Source organism: Staurois parvus, unplaced genomic scaffold (assembly GCF_062004578.1).
Source record: "Staurois parvus isolate SC_StPar_1 unplaced genomic scaffold, SC_StPar_1.0 ptg002112l, whole genome shotgun sequence".
NCBI classification, from domain to species: Eukaryota; Metazoa; Chordata; class Amphibia; order Anura; family Ranidae; genus Staurois; species Staurois parvus.
In genome coordinates this window covers 75,001-91,007 of record NW_028319908.1, presented here as the reverse complement: position 1 = coordinate 91,007, position 16,007 = coordinate 75,001, and the positions used below count along the sequence as shown (strand labels likewise).

Genomic DNA, 16,007 nt, shown 5'->3' with positions numbered 1-16,007 from the left:
GAACCATACCAAGCCACATGCCCTCAACATGGGAAGGGTGTTTTGTGGCATGGGGGGCTCCCCCCAAAGCACCTTAAAATGTAAAACAAATGGTGTAGGTCCCTCCTCCCATTCATACCAAGCCCTTCAGGTCTGGTATGGATTTTGAGGGGAACCCCCATGCCAAAATAAAAAAAAAAAATGGGGTAGGGGTCCCCCCTCAAAATCCATACCAGACCCTTATCCGAGTATGCAGCCAAGCAGGTCAGGAAAGGGGAGGGACAAGCAAGCACCCCCCCCCTCCTGAACCATACCAAGCCACATGCCCTCAACATGGGAAGGGTGTTTTGTGGCATGGGGGGCTCCCCCCAAAGCACCTTAAAATGTAAAAAAAATGGTGTAGGTCCCTCCTCCCATTCATACCAAGCCCTTCAGGTCTCGTATGGATTTTGAGGGGAACCCCCATGCCAAAATAAAAAAAAAAAATGGGGTAGGGGTCCCCCCTCAAAATCCATACCAGACCCTTATCCGAGTATGCAGCCAAGCAGGCCAGGAAAGGGGGGGGGGCAAGCAAGCAACCCCCTCCTGAACCATACAAAGCCACATGCCCTTAACATGGGCGTTGGTCCCTCCTCCCTACTCGACTCGAACATAAAGCCCATCACCAGTGTTCACATAGGGCCCTCTCACACGTGCGGTTTGCATTTCAATCAGCAGGGGATCTGTTCACAGATCCCCTGCTGATTGGAGCAGAGCAAGGGGGATGACGGGTCCGTGTCCAATCAGTTTCAGCAGAACAGACAGAAAGACCCGTCTCTGCTCTATGGACGGCTGGGTGTAAACAGACTCTGTTGTCCGTTTAGGCTAGGCTCACACTAGTCCGCACGCTGTGGGCTGGTTGCTGGTACAGGAATCGATGCGTTTCCCGTACCCGCAGCCACCCGCAGCCGCATCATGCTTCTCTTGCGAGACGCGGGGGGATGTCATTCATTCTGCATGACACCCCCACGCATCTCATACCGCAGCATGATAGCGGTACAATCACAGGTGCGGAAACCACAGGAAACCGCATGGTCAAAAAGACCACCTTTTCCGTGCGTTCACCACTGGCACAGCTGTGCCCTCTCATCCAGCAGCTTTTTGATCCGGTCCGCCCAAACGGAAGAGGACGCAGTCCGCCTCTATTTTTGTTAGTGGGCCTGATTAGACCCAGACGTAGGCGGGTGTAGACGGGCTGCACAGACCATCTGATCAGGTCAGAACAAAAAAAAATGACAGGTGGACCTCATCAGATGGCCCGCGTGAAAGGAAACGTATTGCCTGACATTGCTCCTGATTTTCCTGTTCGATTGGCTGAGCCTCTGCTGCAAGCTCTAATTATTATTGCTTCCAGACCGAGATTGAGAAGCTGAAAGCCGAAAACGATCGTCTGAAGTCGGAGAACCATGGGAAATGCAGCAGAACGCCATCCCAGATCTCCATCTCTTCCTCCCCAAGGCAATCCATGGGCTTCACACAGCCAGGGATGACTATGACTGAATCCTCGAGCCTGGGTGAGTAGGAGTCACTGCTATAACCTACATATACATTTACATGGAATATTGAGCTGTGTGCTGCATATTGTACACATTAGTCAGAGAAAAGAGCTGCAGGGGTGTGCAAAGATCCTCATTTACTGGTGCCGGATCCTCATTTACTGGCGCCGGATCCTCATTTACTGGTGCCGGATCCTCATTTACTGGCGCCGGATCCTCATTTACTGGCGCCGGATCCTCATTTACTGGCGCCGGATCCTCATTTACTGGCGCCGGATCCTCATTTACTGGCGCCGGATCCTCATTTACTGGTGCCGGATCCTCATTTACGGCCGCCGGATCCTCATTTACGGCCGCCGGATCCTCATTTACTGCCGCCGGATCCTCATTTACTGCCACCAGCTTGGAAAAAAAAAATAAGTGCAACTCAATCCAATATTGTCATGGGGCCCTAGCAGAAGTTTTTAAAAGGAATATATGGACAACGGTTTCCGGGAAGTTGAGCTGACAATGCTCTGGTGTCACCAGGACAGGAAGTGAGGTAAAACCTCATCCACAGGGAAGCAGGCAATCATTAAAGGTGAAGTCTAGGGTAGACACTAAAATAAACATATATGCTGAGCTCTTGGTCTGCTGGCAGTGGAGAGGATTGACTGTCAGTAGCTGCTCTCTACTCTGCTTCTCCAGCTTGGCACAGTTCTAACCTGTCAGCTGATAGTGATTAGTAACCCACTACCAGCTGACTCTTGAGGGCACGGTACGGGGGGAGTCAGGAGGGCACAATACAGGGGGGAGCCAGGAGGACACAATACAGGGGGGAGTCAGGAGGGCACAATACAGGGGGGTGTCAGGAGGGCACAATACAAGGATCAGAAGGGCACAATACTGGGGGTACTGGGGGGAGTCAGGAGGGCACAATGCAGGGGGAGTCAGGAGGGCACAGTACAGGGGGAGTCAGGAGGGCACAGTACAGTGGGAAGTCAGGAGGGCACAATACGGGGGGGGGGGGGGGGTCAGGAGGGCACAATACTGGGATCAGGAGGGCATTGTACAGGGGGGAGTCAGGAGGGCACAATACTGGGATCAGAAGGGCACAGTACAGGAGGAGTCAGGAGGGCACAATACGGGGGGGGGGGGGTAGGAGGGCATAATACTGTGATTAGGAGGGCACAGTACAGAGGGAATCAGGAGGGTACAATACTGGGATTAGGAGGGCATTGTACAGGGGGGGTCAGGAGGGCACAATACTGGGATCAGGAGGGTACAGTACAGGGGGAGTCAGGAGGGCACAATACCGGGATCAGGAGGGCACAGTACAGGGGTAGTCAGGAGGGCACAATACGGGGGGGGGGGGTCAATAGGGCAAAATACTGGTATCAGAAGGGCACAGTACAGGGGTGGGGGTCAGGAGAGCACAATACTGGGATCAGGAGGGCACAATACAGGGATCAGGAGGGCACAATACTGGGATCAGGAGGGCACTGTACAGGGGGGAGTCAGGAGGGCACAATACTGGGATCAGGAGGGCACACTACAGCAGGGGGGAGTCAGGAGGGCACAACACTAGGATCAGGGTGGCACACTACAGGGGGGAGTCAGGAGGGCACAATACTGGGATCAGGAGGGCACAATACTGGGATCAGGTGGCACAGTACAGGGGGGAGTCAGGAGGGCACCATACTGGGATCAGGAGGGCACAATACTGGGATCAGGAGGGCACAGTACAGAGGAAGTCAGGAGGGAACAATACGGGGGAAGGGGAGCTTCAGGAGGGCAAAATACTGGGATCAGAAGGGCACAGTACAGGGGGGGGGGTCAGGAGAGCATAATACTGTGATTAGGAGGGCACAGTACAGAGGGAGTCAGGAGGGCACAATACAGGGGGGAGTCAGGAGGGCACAATACAGGGGGGAGTCAGGAGGGCACAATACAGGGGGGAGTCAGGAGGGCACAATACAGGGGGGGTCTAATGTTGCTGGGGGTGGTATTTTATTGTGGATGGTCTATTGTTGATGTGTGTGTGGGGTGGGGGGGTCTATTGTTCTTTAAGGGATCTATTGCTGATGGGGTGGGGTCTATTGTTGCCACAGGGGATCTGTAGTTGCTAGAGTGGGGTTTATTGTTGCTGAGAGGACCTATTGTTGCTGGAGGAGTCTATTGTTGTGTGGGGGAACAATTGTTGGGTTGGGGGTCTATGGTTGCTGGGGGGATCTATTGGTACTGGCTGCAGGGGATCTATTTTACTGCGTTTCGTATTATCATTAATTCCATACAAAATATTCAGCACCACAAAATGATACTTGGTTCTGTATTCTATAAAAGGGGTGGGACTGGAAGGTAGGTAGAGGATGTAATCAAGGGACGGTGCTCGGAGGTGTGTAGGGGGTGTAACCAAGGGATGGTGCTTGGAGGTGGGTAGGGGGCGGAGACAAGGGGGGATTCAGAAAGGTGCAGTTCCTGCACCTATTCTCTGAGAAAAAAAAAGCCCAGAGATTATTCTCAAATATTTGACACGTTTCGGGGGTTCTTTAGGCCTTTCTTCATCAAGGCTTTACATCCTTTGTTAGGTACAATAAATCTGGACTACAGAAAGCAAAGTCTGGGTGTGATTTGACAGTATGCATAGCTTGCTCCAAGTTGCTGGAAGGGGGCCCCTCAAAATGTTGTTACAGGACCCCATGATTGGTTGTTTCATCCCTGTTCCTAACCAATCCCCTTGCCCTTTCAGACATGCTGCTGGATGACTCTGCAGATGGCACCCTGCGCAGGGAGAGCCGCCATGTCAAGATTGTGGTCAGCCTCTCCGAGGAGGTGAAATGGAGAGAGGTGGGTGTGCTGAGCCGACCTTCTGTGTGTTAATGTGAACGATGTTGAAGGTGTATGTGGAGGAGGATAAATCACGAAGAGGCACTTTAACATAGCACGTCATGATGACAAGACAGGAAGGTGATCTGGGTGGGGGGACACGGGGCAATACACAAGCACAGCAAGCTACAATGTTTCTGGGCGTTTTAAAAACATCGGTTTTATATCACATTTTTATGGAGCACAGAAGAGCCGGTCAGCTTTCAGGCCTTCTCTACATGAACCTTGGAACCACAAACCAGAAAAAGTTGCATTAGAGCTCCCCCAGCTGGCTAAAAATGAGAATGTAATTTATATACCGTAATTAATATCTACCAAGTGACTAAGAAAATATATGCAAACCTATTACACATTCTTATAACATATAGTAAACCAACATATAGTAACCAGTTTTTCTAGACCCGCGAAGCTTAAATCCACAGAAGGGATGCCAGGTGGAGGGCCAGAACTGTCCTCCTTCATCAGGGCCTTAGGTTCAGACATTACTAGAATGGACTCTTGTAGAATAATCTGTGAGGACTGTGATTGCTGGAACAGCTAGTAGCCATTAGTGCCAGTGTTAGGACATTATTAGTTACATTACCGGATCTAGGAGGGTGCTGGGATTATGGGACTATGCCCCCCCACCCCGGATTTTAGTTGTGCCCCCCCCAAAGCTAACCCTAACTCACCACTATAACGCCGTAACTTTCCGCTATACCGCCCTAACCTGCCGCTATACTACCCTAACCTGCCGCTATACTACCCTAACCTGCCACTATACTACCCTAACCTGTCACTATACTACCCTAACCTGCCACTATACTACCCTAACCTGCCGCTATACTACCCTAACCTGTCACTATACCGCCCTAACCTGCCACTATACTACCCTAACCTGCCACTATACTACCCTAACCTGCCGCTATACTACCCTAACCTGCCGCTATACTACCCTAACCTGCTGCTATACAACCCTAACCTGTCACTATACTACCCTAACCTGTCACTATACTACCCTAACCTGTCACTATACTACCCTAACCTGCTGCTATACAACCCTAACCTGTCACTATACTACCCTAACCTGTCACTATACTACCCTAACCTGTCACTATACTACCCTAACCTGCCACTATACTACCCTAACCTGCCACTATACTGCCCTAACCTGCCACTATACCGCCCTAACCTGCCACTATACTACCCTAACCTGCCACTATACTACCCTAACCTGCCACTATACTACCCTAACCTGCCACTATACTACCTTAACCTGCCACTATACTACCCTAACCTGTCACTATACTACCCTAACCTGCCACTATACTACCCTAACCTGCCACTATACCACCCTAACCTGCCACTATACTACCGTCCTGTCCTCTTCCCTGCCAGCAGTGACCCCTGTCCTCTTCCCTGCCAGCAGTGACCCCTGTCCTCTTCCCTGCCAGCAGTGACCCCTGTCCTCTTCCCTGCCAGCAGTGACCCCTGTCCTCTGCCCTGCCAGCAGTGACCCCTGTCCTCTGCCCTGTCACCGGTGACCCCTGTCCTCTGCCCTGCCAGCAGTGACCCCTGTCCTCTGCCCTGTCACCGGTGACCCCTGTCCTCTGCCCTGCCAGCAGTGACCCCTGTCCTCTGCCCTGTCACCGGTGACCCCTGTCCTCTGCTCTGCTGACCTCCCATCCTCTGCTCCCTGACATTTTTTTTACTGCACCCCCACATTGGACACGCTAGATCCAGTCCTAATTAGTTATACGTATAATAGGAAGTTATTGGTTATAGGTCCCAACTCCTCTTGGATGTCTTTTTTGGAACTGAGGTTGTCATAGACAACAGAGAGACACAATATCATGAAAAGGAAAGGTAGTTCAGGTTATAAATCCCCCCTCCCCCAACCCCACCTTATTTGTTAGAGCAGTAAGTATCTCTGTGGTGTTTTGTATATCTCACGTATCTCCTACTTCATCTCCAGGATTGCCGGCCTCGTATATTTCTCATTGGCTGTATCGGTGTCGGTGGCAAAACCAAATGGGATGTCCTGGATGGGGTTGTACGCCGGTTATTTAAGGTATAATATCACAGTGGCTAAATGGTTAGCACTTCTGCCTGGCAGTACTGCCAGGCAGAATCCCAACCATGACACCACCTGCCTGGAGTTTGCATGTTCTCCCTGTGCCTGTGTGGGTTTCCTCCCACACTCCAAAGACATGCTGGTAGGTTAATTGGCTCCTGGTCCTAGTATGTGTATGTGTGAATGTGAGTTAGGGACCTTAGATTGTACACTCCTCGGGGGCGGGGACTGATGTGAATGTACAATATATATGTAAAGCGCGGAGTAAATTGATGGCGCTATATAAGTAACCAAAATAAAAAAAAAATAAAATGTTTCCTAGTTACACAATCTGTATAAGGGAACTTTGCCTAAAGTGTCTGGTTGGAAAATCCAGCTGACAGAGCGTCTACCTCGACTGTCCAGGGTTCTCCTAGAGGGGACAGGAAAAATGGAACAAGGTGCAGTGTCTGGCCCAGAGTCCGCAGTACCAATGGATCGAGCCAGCACAGCACTGCTTGTGTGTAGTAATCCATTTGGATCCATAAACTTTCTGGTCTTATTGTGGCATTTGGCAGCGGGCATTAGAAAGACATCCTGAATGCCTCATATTAAAGTGTATTGAACATTTTTGGTGCTGTAGAGAAGGATTAGAACCTCTGTCAGTTTTTTATCATACATCAGAAAAGCTGGATCTCCTATTGTTACTTTGCCTAAAGTGTCTGGTTGGAAAATCCAGCTGACAGGGTGTCTACCTCGACTGTCCGGGGTTCTCCTGGAGGGGACAGGTAACATGGAACAAGGTGCAGCTGCTGGCCCAGAGTACGCAGTACCAATGGATGGAGCCAGCACAGCACTGCTTGTGTGTAGTAATCCATTTGGATCCATAAACTTTCTGGTCTAAACGCAAACGCTTGTAAACGCGGTTAACTGCGTTTACACGCGTTTTAAACTCCGGTAAAATCTACTCCTGAACGCAATTTTGGTGCGTTCAAGAAAACGACTGTAAACTCAACTGCCTGTAAATGACGATGTGTACACGGACACATAGGAGAACATTAGGGAGAGTTCAGGGGATGCTGAATAAAAAAAAGCTCAACAGCTCCAGCTGCAGTGTACATGAGCCCTTAGAGGGGATTGTCCCTGTGGAGAAATTTTTCCTACTTCCTATCTCTAGGGCAGGAAGTAAGTGGAACGACGTACAGAGAACAAAATATAATGTGGGGGTCATGAACGTTCCCAACCAATCAAAAAAAAAGAAGGATTTATCTTTGGATGATGCACTTTGATGCCTCTATAGACCAGGCCTGACTTGTGATGTTTCTTGCAGGAGTACATTGTACACGTGGATCCAATCACGCAGCTGGGACTCAATTCTGAGAGTGTAACCGGTTACAGCATCGGAGAGATCAAAAGGACCAACACTGTGGGGACTCCGGAACTTCTTCCCTGCGGGTATCTGGTGGGTGAAAATGACACCATCGCCCTCACATTGAAAGGTAAGCCATATGTTCGATCGATTGCTAATTCCTCCCATTCATTCATTCATTCCTTGTGATCGGTCAAACATGTTGGGAGAGATGAGATACAAATGCCCAAAGTGTGTTATCCTCTAAACCTCCTGTTACCCAACCGGTTGCCCCAGGTCCACCTTCAGCCCTTTAGTCCCCTCAGTCCCCGGTAGCCTGTATTGGGAATAAGAGCATCGATCTGTAATGTGGTAAGAGCGATCATTTCTGCTGGCGTCGCGTAATATGCCCCAAGACTCTTGTAGTGTGTCTACAGTAGTCAGGGCCGTGGGTAAGAGGGTACCACCATCCCTCCTGTATGGGGCCCAGGCCATCAGGGGGCCCAGGCAACTGGGTAAATCAGATATGGGCAGAGAGGGTGAACGGCATGGTGGGGGGAGGATTACTGGAACCGATCCTCTGCATAACTCTCTGCAGCAGCTGAAATCCGGCTTCTTCTCTCCCTCCTGCCAGATTTCAGCTGCTGCAGAGAGTTATGCAGGGGATCGGTTTCAGTAATTGCCTCCCCACCATACCCATCAACCTCCCTGTGCACCATACATTCCCCCCTGTGTGTCCCCACCCCCACAGTGCTGCCAGCTTCTCTCCTCTTCTCTCCACCAGCAAGCACACAATAGGATCCTTCGGGATGGGTCCAGTAAATATGTCACATTTACCAGCCCCTTCCTTTCCTGAATGAACGCAATGAGTGATCAGTACCAATGGCTCACTGTGTTCATTCATAACTGAAGCATAGTAAAGTGAATTTTTTTTTTGGGGGGGGGGTGGGCCCTGTCAGATTGGCTTTATGGGGCCCTGTGGTTTCTAAATATGTCACATTTACCAGCCACTTCCTTTCCTGAATGAACACAATGAGTGATCAGTACCAATGACCCACTGTGTTCATTCATAACTGAAGCATAGTAAACAGGGTTTTTTTTTGTGGGGGGGGCTGTCAGATTGGCTTTATAGGGCCCCGTGGTTTCTAAATATGTCACATCTATCAGCCCCTTCCCTTCCTATGTGAACACAATGAGTGATTGGTACCAATGACTCACTGTGTTCATTCATAACTGAAGCATAGTAAACTGAGGGGTTTTTTTTGGGGGGGTGGGCCCTGTCAGATTAGCTTTATGGGGCCCTGTGGTTTCTAAATATGTCACATTTACCAGCCCCTTCCCTTCCCTAAGTGAACACAATGAGTGATTGGTACCATTGATTCACTGTGTTCATTCATAACTGAAGCATAGTAAACTGAGGGTTTTTTTTTGGGGGGGAGCTGTCAGGGCGCCTGTATGGGGCCCCGTGCTTTCTAACAGCAGCCCTGCCAGTAGCGATGTCCTTGATGTTCGAGTCAAATGTAAGTTCGGCTCGGACATCAGTCATTTGTGTGTTCGGCGAACACACAAACGGTAAGGGCATTCGGCTGGCTTTTTTGCCCCACAATGCAGTGTGCTCTGATAGTGTATTGTGATTGGCTAAAGCAAACCCTGCCCAATTGTTTACATCTGACTCGTAAATGTCAGATAGCGGTGGGTGCTTAGCGGGTGCAGACGGGTCAGTGTCGTCGTTTTTTTTTTCATTTCGGCAAGTCATCGTGACAATGATGGACACCATAGATTACGATGGAACCATTTTTTTGTTTTTTTTTTCTTTTTTTAAATAACGGGCTTGTCAAAAACTGTTATATTTTTATTCACATTTTACACTTTTTTGGTGAATGAGTAGGGGTACGCATGTTCATTCACAAGGGGGGGGGGGAACCTTGTTAAAGGGAGCTTCCAGATTCCGATAAGATACCCCCTCGTAGACCCCCACAGCCCAGGGGACTCCAAGCTTCCCCCCCCCCATTATTTGGGGGTGGGGTTCCCCTAAAGGGCCTGGTATGGCTGTTAGGGGGAACCCCACACACTTTTTCCCTCCATGTTTGAGAGGTGGGGTTCCCCTTAAAAGCCATACCAGGCCTGGAACCCCATGCACTTTAAAAAAAAGAAAACAAAAATTACTGTGGGGACCCTTTAGGTCTGGTATGGATTGGGAGGGCTCTATACATTGTACGGATGTGTAACTTTACAGGTAGTTCAAGGGGACCCCCCAGGCATGATATTTTTTACTTTAAGCAATAAAAACTGACTGCCTCTTTAAAAACGGTACTTTTTGAAAAAAAATTTCACTGATTCCTGTCCCTCAGGGCAGTACCCGAGTCCCCATACCCCTTTTATGGCCAATAACTTGCATATACTGTAAGCCTTCAAAATGGGCTTCTCATATCTTGGGGGGGCCTCCAGCGGGAAGGTTACACAAACAGGATTTCCAGTTCTCACAAATGGCCACCACAAAGCCAAATAATGGTGTCACACCTCTAGAGACAAGAAATTAGGGGATTTGACACCCTGTGACACCCCCCTCCCGGTTACTATTTTATGGGAGGAGCTACAGATGTTGTCTAAGATGTCTTCCAAAGACACCAAACTGTCCAAAAAAAAGTTGCTCAACACAAACAATACAATACTCGGCTACTAGAGGGTAATGCTGTGCTCTGTTCTGTTTTAGGTCTCGCTGAGAACAGTTTGGACACTCTGGTGTTTGAAACGCTGATTCCTCGCCCGATATTACAGCGATACGTCTCCCTGCTAACGGAACATCGGAGGATTATCCTGTCCGGTCCTAGCGGGACGGGCAAAACTTACCTAGCTAACCGGCTGTCTGAGCACATGGTGCTGCGCGAGGGACGAGAACTAAGTGATGGCGTCATCGCTACTTTTAATGTGGACCATAAGTCCAGCAAGGTAAGGATTCCTCACTGTCCTTCCCGTCCTATAGGAAGCCGCAAACCTACAAGGGTGCAGACTTTTCAAGCATGACAGAGGGATGTGGTGTCGTTACTCCTGGCAACCAATCAGAAATGACTTTTCACTGTTGTGGACTGTGCAGGTGCGGACTGACAACTCAAGGGGCCCCCGGGCAACAGGGGATCATGGGGCCCCTGTGTCATTGTTCACACTGGGAGCCTGGGAGGGGCCCAGGGAAGGGGCCTTCCTACAGGCAGGTGTTGGAAGAAGGGACCTCCACGGAGCCACCGTCTACTGAGAGGAGCAGCCTGAGCAGCAGGGAAGGAGCTAGTCCAGCAGAAGGCCTGAAGGCACTCACCAAGCCAGGGGCGGACTGACAACTCATGGGGCACCCGGGCAATAGGAAATCATGGGACCCCTGTGTTCTTACCCACACTCAAATCACACCCAAAAACTCATATGAAAGGTGCCAGGAGCATCTCATGGGGCCCCCTACTGACCCCCAGGCAGTGCCCGAATGGTCAGTCCACCCCTGGGCCTGTGTGCACATAGGGCTGTAGGTTAATTTTTCAGTAACATATAAATTCGGTGTCTGGCTTAGGTGGCCCATACTGAAAAGTGTCCCTAACACTAGTTAACCCTCAACAGCCTTCTTCAGCCATTTGCTGTATACATGCACAGTAGTGCTCTTTAACCACTTGCCCTCCAGAGGATTTACCCCCCCCCCCCCCTTCCTGACCAGGCCATTTTTTGCAGTACATCGCTGAGTTACGCTGGTAACTAATGGTTGCAGGTTGGGATTAGGCGGAAGCGTAGTCGAGGAACAAGTCAAAGGTTGGTAACTAGTGGTTGTAGGTTGGGATCAAGTAGAAGTGTAGTCGAGGAACAAGCCAAAGGTCAGTAACAAGTGGTTGCAGGTTGGGATCAAGCAGAATCGTAGTCCAGGAACAAGTCAAAGGTTGGTAACTAGTGGTTGCAGGTTGGGATTAGGTGGAAGCGTAGTCAAGGAACAAGTCAAAGGTCAGTAACAAGTGGTTGCAGGTTGGGATCAAGCAGAATCGTAGTCCAGGAACAAGTCAAAGGTTGGTAACTAGTGGTTGCAGGTTGGGATTAGGTGGAAGCGTAGTCAAGGAACAAGTCAAAGGTTGGTAACTAGTGGTTGCAGGTTGGGATCAAGCAGAAGTGTAGTCGAGGAACAAGTCAAAGGTCGGTAGCAAGTGGCTGCAAATTGAGATCAAGCAGAATCGTAGTCAAGGAACATGTCAACGGTAACTAGTGGTAGCAAAGATACGGATGGCAGCAGAAGTGACAAGAGTGAGATATTGGCTGTGGAGAGCACAATAACCTGGCAAACAGGAAATGCAAAGGCATGGCTGAAATAGAAAGTTCATGGGAGGAGCAAAGGGTTCAAGGGAAACCAGGTTCAAGGCAAGATTGTTCAAGGAATTATCCAGGGAGCTGTCCAGCATCCCAGGTGGCTCAACAAGAAGAGAGACCACCAGACACAGCAGAGGTCGCATGTTCAGACCCGGGTCCTGACAACAGTCAGCATCCCCACATCAGCCTGTGGGGTGGCTATGGAGTAGCTCTATCGGACCAGAAAGGCAATGCAGTTACCTAGCCACACCCAAGAACAGGGGCAGTGATCATGGGACCTGCTGAAACCGTAGGAAAGGAAATTTTAAAACACAAAGCAGTAGCATACTAGGTAAGTGCTGATGTCAGCAGCTGAAAAAGCTAAGCACATTTTCGGGTATATGGACTTCAGACTCTCCCCACTTTATAAGCACATCATTCAATCTGCTCTGTTATATAACCCTGATATATCTAATACCTCACCATGTTCCCATTACATAGAAGTGATCTCTGTGAGCTTCCAGCAACGTTTTCCTGTTTTGTTGTGCAGGAACTGCGTCAGTATCTCTCCAATCTGGCCGACCAGTGTAACAGCAAGAACAATTCGGTGGACATGCCTCTGGTCATCATCCTGGACAACCTGCACCACGTCAGCTCCCTGGGGGATATCTTCAATGGCCTTCTGAACTGCAAATACCACAAGTGGTAATTATGTTCAGCATTCTTCGATTTATAACTTTTTTTTTTTTTTGTAATGGTTGAACTGGATGGACTTTTGTCTTTTTTCAGCCAGACTAACTATGTAACTATATTCTCCCTACAGCCCATACATCATCGGCACCATGAACCAGGCAACTTCCTCCACGCCCAACCTGCAACTCCACCACAACTTCAGGTATGTCTGACAAGTCCAGAGCCGTCACAGCGGTATGGATCAGCAAATTACTCCTTTACTTATGATATGCTGGGAGATACAGACAGTGAACGTCATCGCGTTTCAGACAATACAGGACTGTAATTGCTGAAAGGTGTAGACACATTACATTATCTTGAAAGTCTTAATACATCTTCCCCCTCCGAGATGAGCGCAGTGGGGAGCATCTGGCTGCTTCTCCATTCCCAATTAGTTATTGATTCTCCTTACATAGACCAGCCCCCGAGGAGTCTCCTTTTTTGCACACTCTGTGGTACCTAAGCAAACTCATCTCTGCATAGATCCACCAATACCCTCACTGTCAGTTTGGGAGAGACAGACCATTATTCTCACACTTGTTAGGATTTCAAGGATTATCCCCCCCCATGCTACTGTCAGGGATCGCGATCGCGGCTCCTCTCCCAGCGCATGCGCACCGGCGGCAGATCACGCCGGGACACCGGCACTAGGTCCCGGCGAGCCGCGGCTGACAGGACGCCGCGCATGCGCAGTAGAAGCCGCGGGCGCGTCTCGGGCGTCCAATGACAGCCGGGGGCGCGTCCTGGCCGGCCAATGACAGTGCAGGGTGCACTATTTAAAGATGCCCTGCACTGTCACAGATTGCCGCAAGGTCTATCTGTGATCCTGAGTTCCTGTACCTGTTTTGTGACCCTGATTGACCCTGACTACGCTGCCTTCTCCTGTGATTTGACCCGGATTGCCCTGACCACGCTGCCTTCTCCTGTGCCTGACCCGGATTATCCTGACTATTCTGCCTTCTCCTATCCTGACCCCCAGTTTGTCTGACCATTCTGCGGACTGACTTACCCTGCTGACCCTGCGTGTGACCTGACTACTCTTCGCGTTCCGATTCGGTACCCCGCTTACCCCACGGGACCACGGCTCGTGACCATCCTGCTAGGTCCCGCCGTCCTCTTCACATCTGGCTCCCCCGGTACCTGCATACATCCCCGGAGGCTCCCTCTGCCACTGGTGGGCCTGCTCGGAGGTCGTGACCTGGCCCTGGTCTGTTACAAGTCCATCCCCACCATCAGGGGCCCTGGTGAAAGCACAGACCAGGCTTAGACTCCACGCTCTGGGTAGGTCTGTCCAGTGGGCAGCCGGAGGCACCACCTGGCGGATCCTAACAGCTACATTTGTAGAGTTTGGTCATCTTCATGATCAATCTCATCTGACTTTGTTTTTACTCGTTACCTAAATAGGTGGGTGCTCTGCGCCAACCACACGGAGCCAGTAAAGGGTTTCCTGGGGCGCTACCTCCGCCGGAAGCTGATTGAAACAGAAATGACCAACCGAGTACGAAACGTGGAGCTGGTGAAGATCATTGATTGGATCCCCAAGGTGTGGCAGCATCTCAACCGCTTCCTGGAGGCTCACAGCTCCTCAGATGTCACCATCGGTCAGTGTTGAATGGAAAAGCCATAGATTGCCGCTGTGGGGGTGGTATTTGGAATGTGTCGTTTGCAATTGACTATGAAGCCTCTGTATGTTCTGCCAGTCTGAGGTTTGGTGCATGCTGGGCAGTACCGGGACAGGTTTGTCCAGCAGCCAGGGTAGGGATCCAGAACTGCGACCTCTTCCCCTGCTGCTAATACTTGACGCAGAATGGGTGTACCAACCGACCAACCGACTCCCAATTCTCTGCTCTCTTCTTGGCATGGAGTGTGCGCTGCACTTGCCTAGCCAATCACATGCTTTCTAGCAGCCAGAAAGTAGTTTCGCATTCACGGTGCATTATTTGTGCTAGATGTAGGCAGATGGGGTGGAGGGCGGACATGATGGAGCACAGTGTGACAGCAGCTGCTGTCAGAGCAGACATGAAGCCTTGAACAGCTGGTTGACATCCACTGATCCGGAGCGTGGGGTGAAGGAGCGCCCCACCCCAGGCAGCCTTCCCTCCTGCCCACCCCTTGTCCCAGCACTGATGCTTGGTCTTGTTACGCAAATATAACTGGAAACTAGGATTGTTTTACCGTTTTTACGTGTACTGCACATCGGGGGCGGACTGACATCTCATGGGGCCCTCGTCCAATAGGGGATCTTGGGGCCCCTGTGTCCTTGGCCAAACTCAAAAAAGCCTATGAAAAAGGTACCAGGGGCATCTCATGGGGCCCCCTACTGACCCCGGGCCCTCGGGCAGTGGCCGAGTTTCCAAATGGTCAGTCCGCCCCTGCTGCACATGTGTGCGGCTCCGGCTCCCGCACTGATGCCAGCAGTACTATGTGTAGTACGGCACTCATGGCTGTACTACACATGTGCGAGTTTTGCCTTTCCCTGTGTTCATTCCTAGCTGCATTTGTGAATGAATGGGAAGCCGCTTAGCACAGAGAACCTCCCATTCATTCACTGTCCAGTGCAGCTGAGGCTGCAGAGAAGGGGACTGGCTGGGGAGTCTCTGTCCTCAGTTCCTTTCTGTCTCAAAAAGTGTGACATCAGAGGTCTGCTTAGACCCCGAATATTTCACCACAGCCCCCTCAACAGGCCTGTTAAAAAAAAAAAAAAAAAAAGTAAAACTTTTTTTTTAAATAATTAAAAAAAAATTGTAAAAAATAAAAAAAACAAAAAACTACTGACATTGTTTACTATCCAACTGACACCAGTCTCTGCCCCCCTGACACCATCCATGTTTCAATACAAGCTAAAATGTTTTACAATTATTTAAAAGAATATGGGTGTGTCTGTGTATGTATTTATGTGTATTTATATACATATATATATATATATATATATATATATATACCCACATGGAAGAAAAATATATTTGAAACATATTTTAAAAATATTCTTCCCAAATATATTGACATATATTTGAAATACTCAAATTTTGGCCATATTCAATATATTTCAATATACAGGTGAAACTCGAAAAATTAGAATATGGTGCAAAAGTTCTTTTATTTCAGTGCAGCAACTTAAAAGGTGACACTAATATATGAGATAGACTCATTACATGCAAAGCAAGATAGTTCAAGCCGTGATTTGTCATCATTGTGATGATTATGGCTT

The 16,007-nt window shown here is 49.7% G+C and overlaps 1 protein-coding gene across 2 annotated transcripts in view; it reads left to right on the top strand.

The window, feature by feature from the left end:
• The window catches only part of NAV2 (neuron navigator 2), a 103,678-nt gene that overhangs the window by 75,845 nt on the left and 11,826 nt on the right, over positions 1-16,007 (top strand). For both annotated transcript variants that reach the window (XM_089664948.1, XM_089664946.1), the window contains 8 exons: positions 1,373-1,532; positions 4,243-4,340; positions 6,334-6,429; positions 7,742-7,910; positions 10,473-10,708; positions 12,618-12,772; positions 12,891-12,962; positions 14,204-14,400. In XM_089664948.1, coding sequence (XP_089521074.1) covers positions 1,373-1,532; positions 4,243-4,340; positions 6,334-6,429; positions 7,742-7,910; positions 10,473-10,708; positions 12,618-12,772; positions 12,891-12,962; positions 14,204-14,400 — 1,183 coding nt within the window. The remainder of the gene's footprint in view (positions 1-1,372; positions 1,533-4,242; positions 4,341-6,333; positions 6,430-7,741; positions 7,911-10,472; positions 10,709-12,617; positions 12,773-12,890; positions 12,963-14,203; positions 14,401-16,007) is intronic.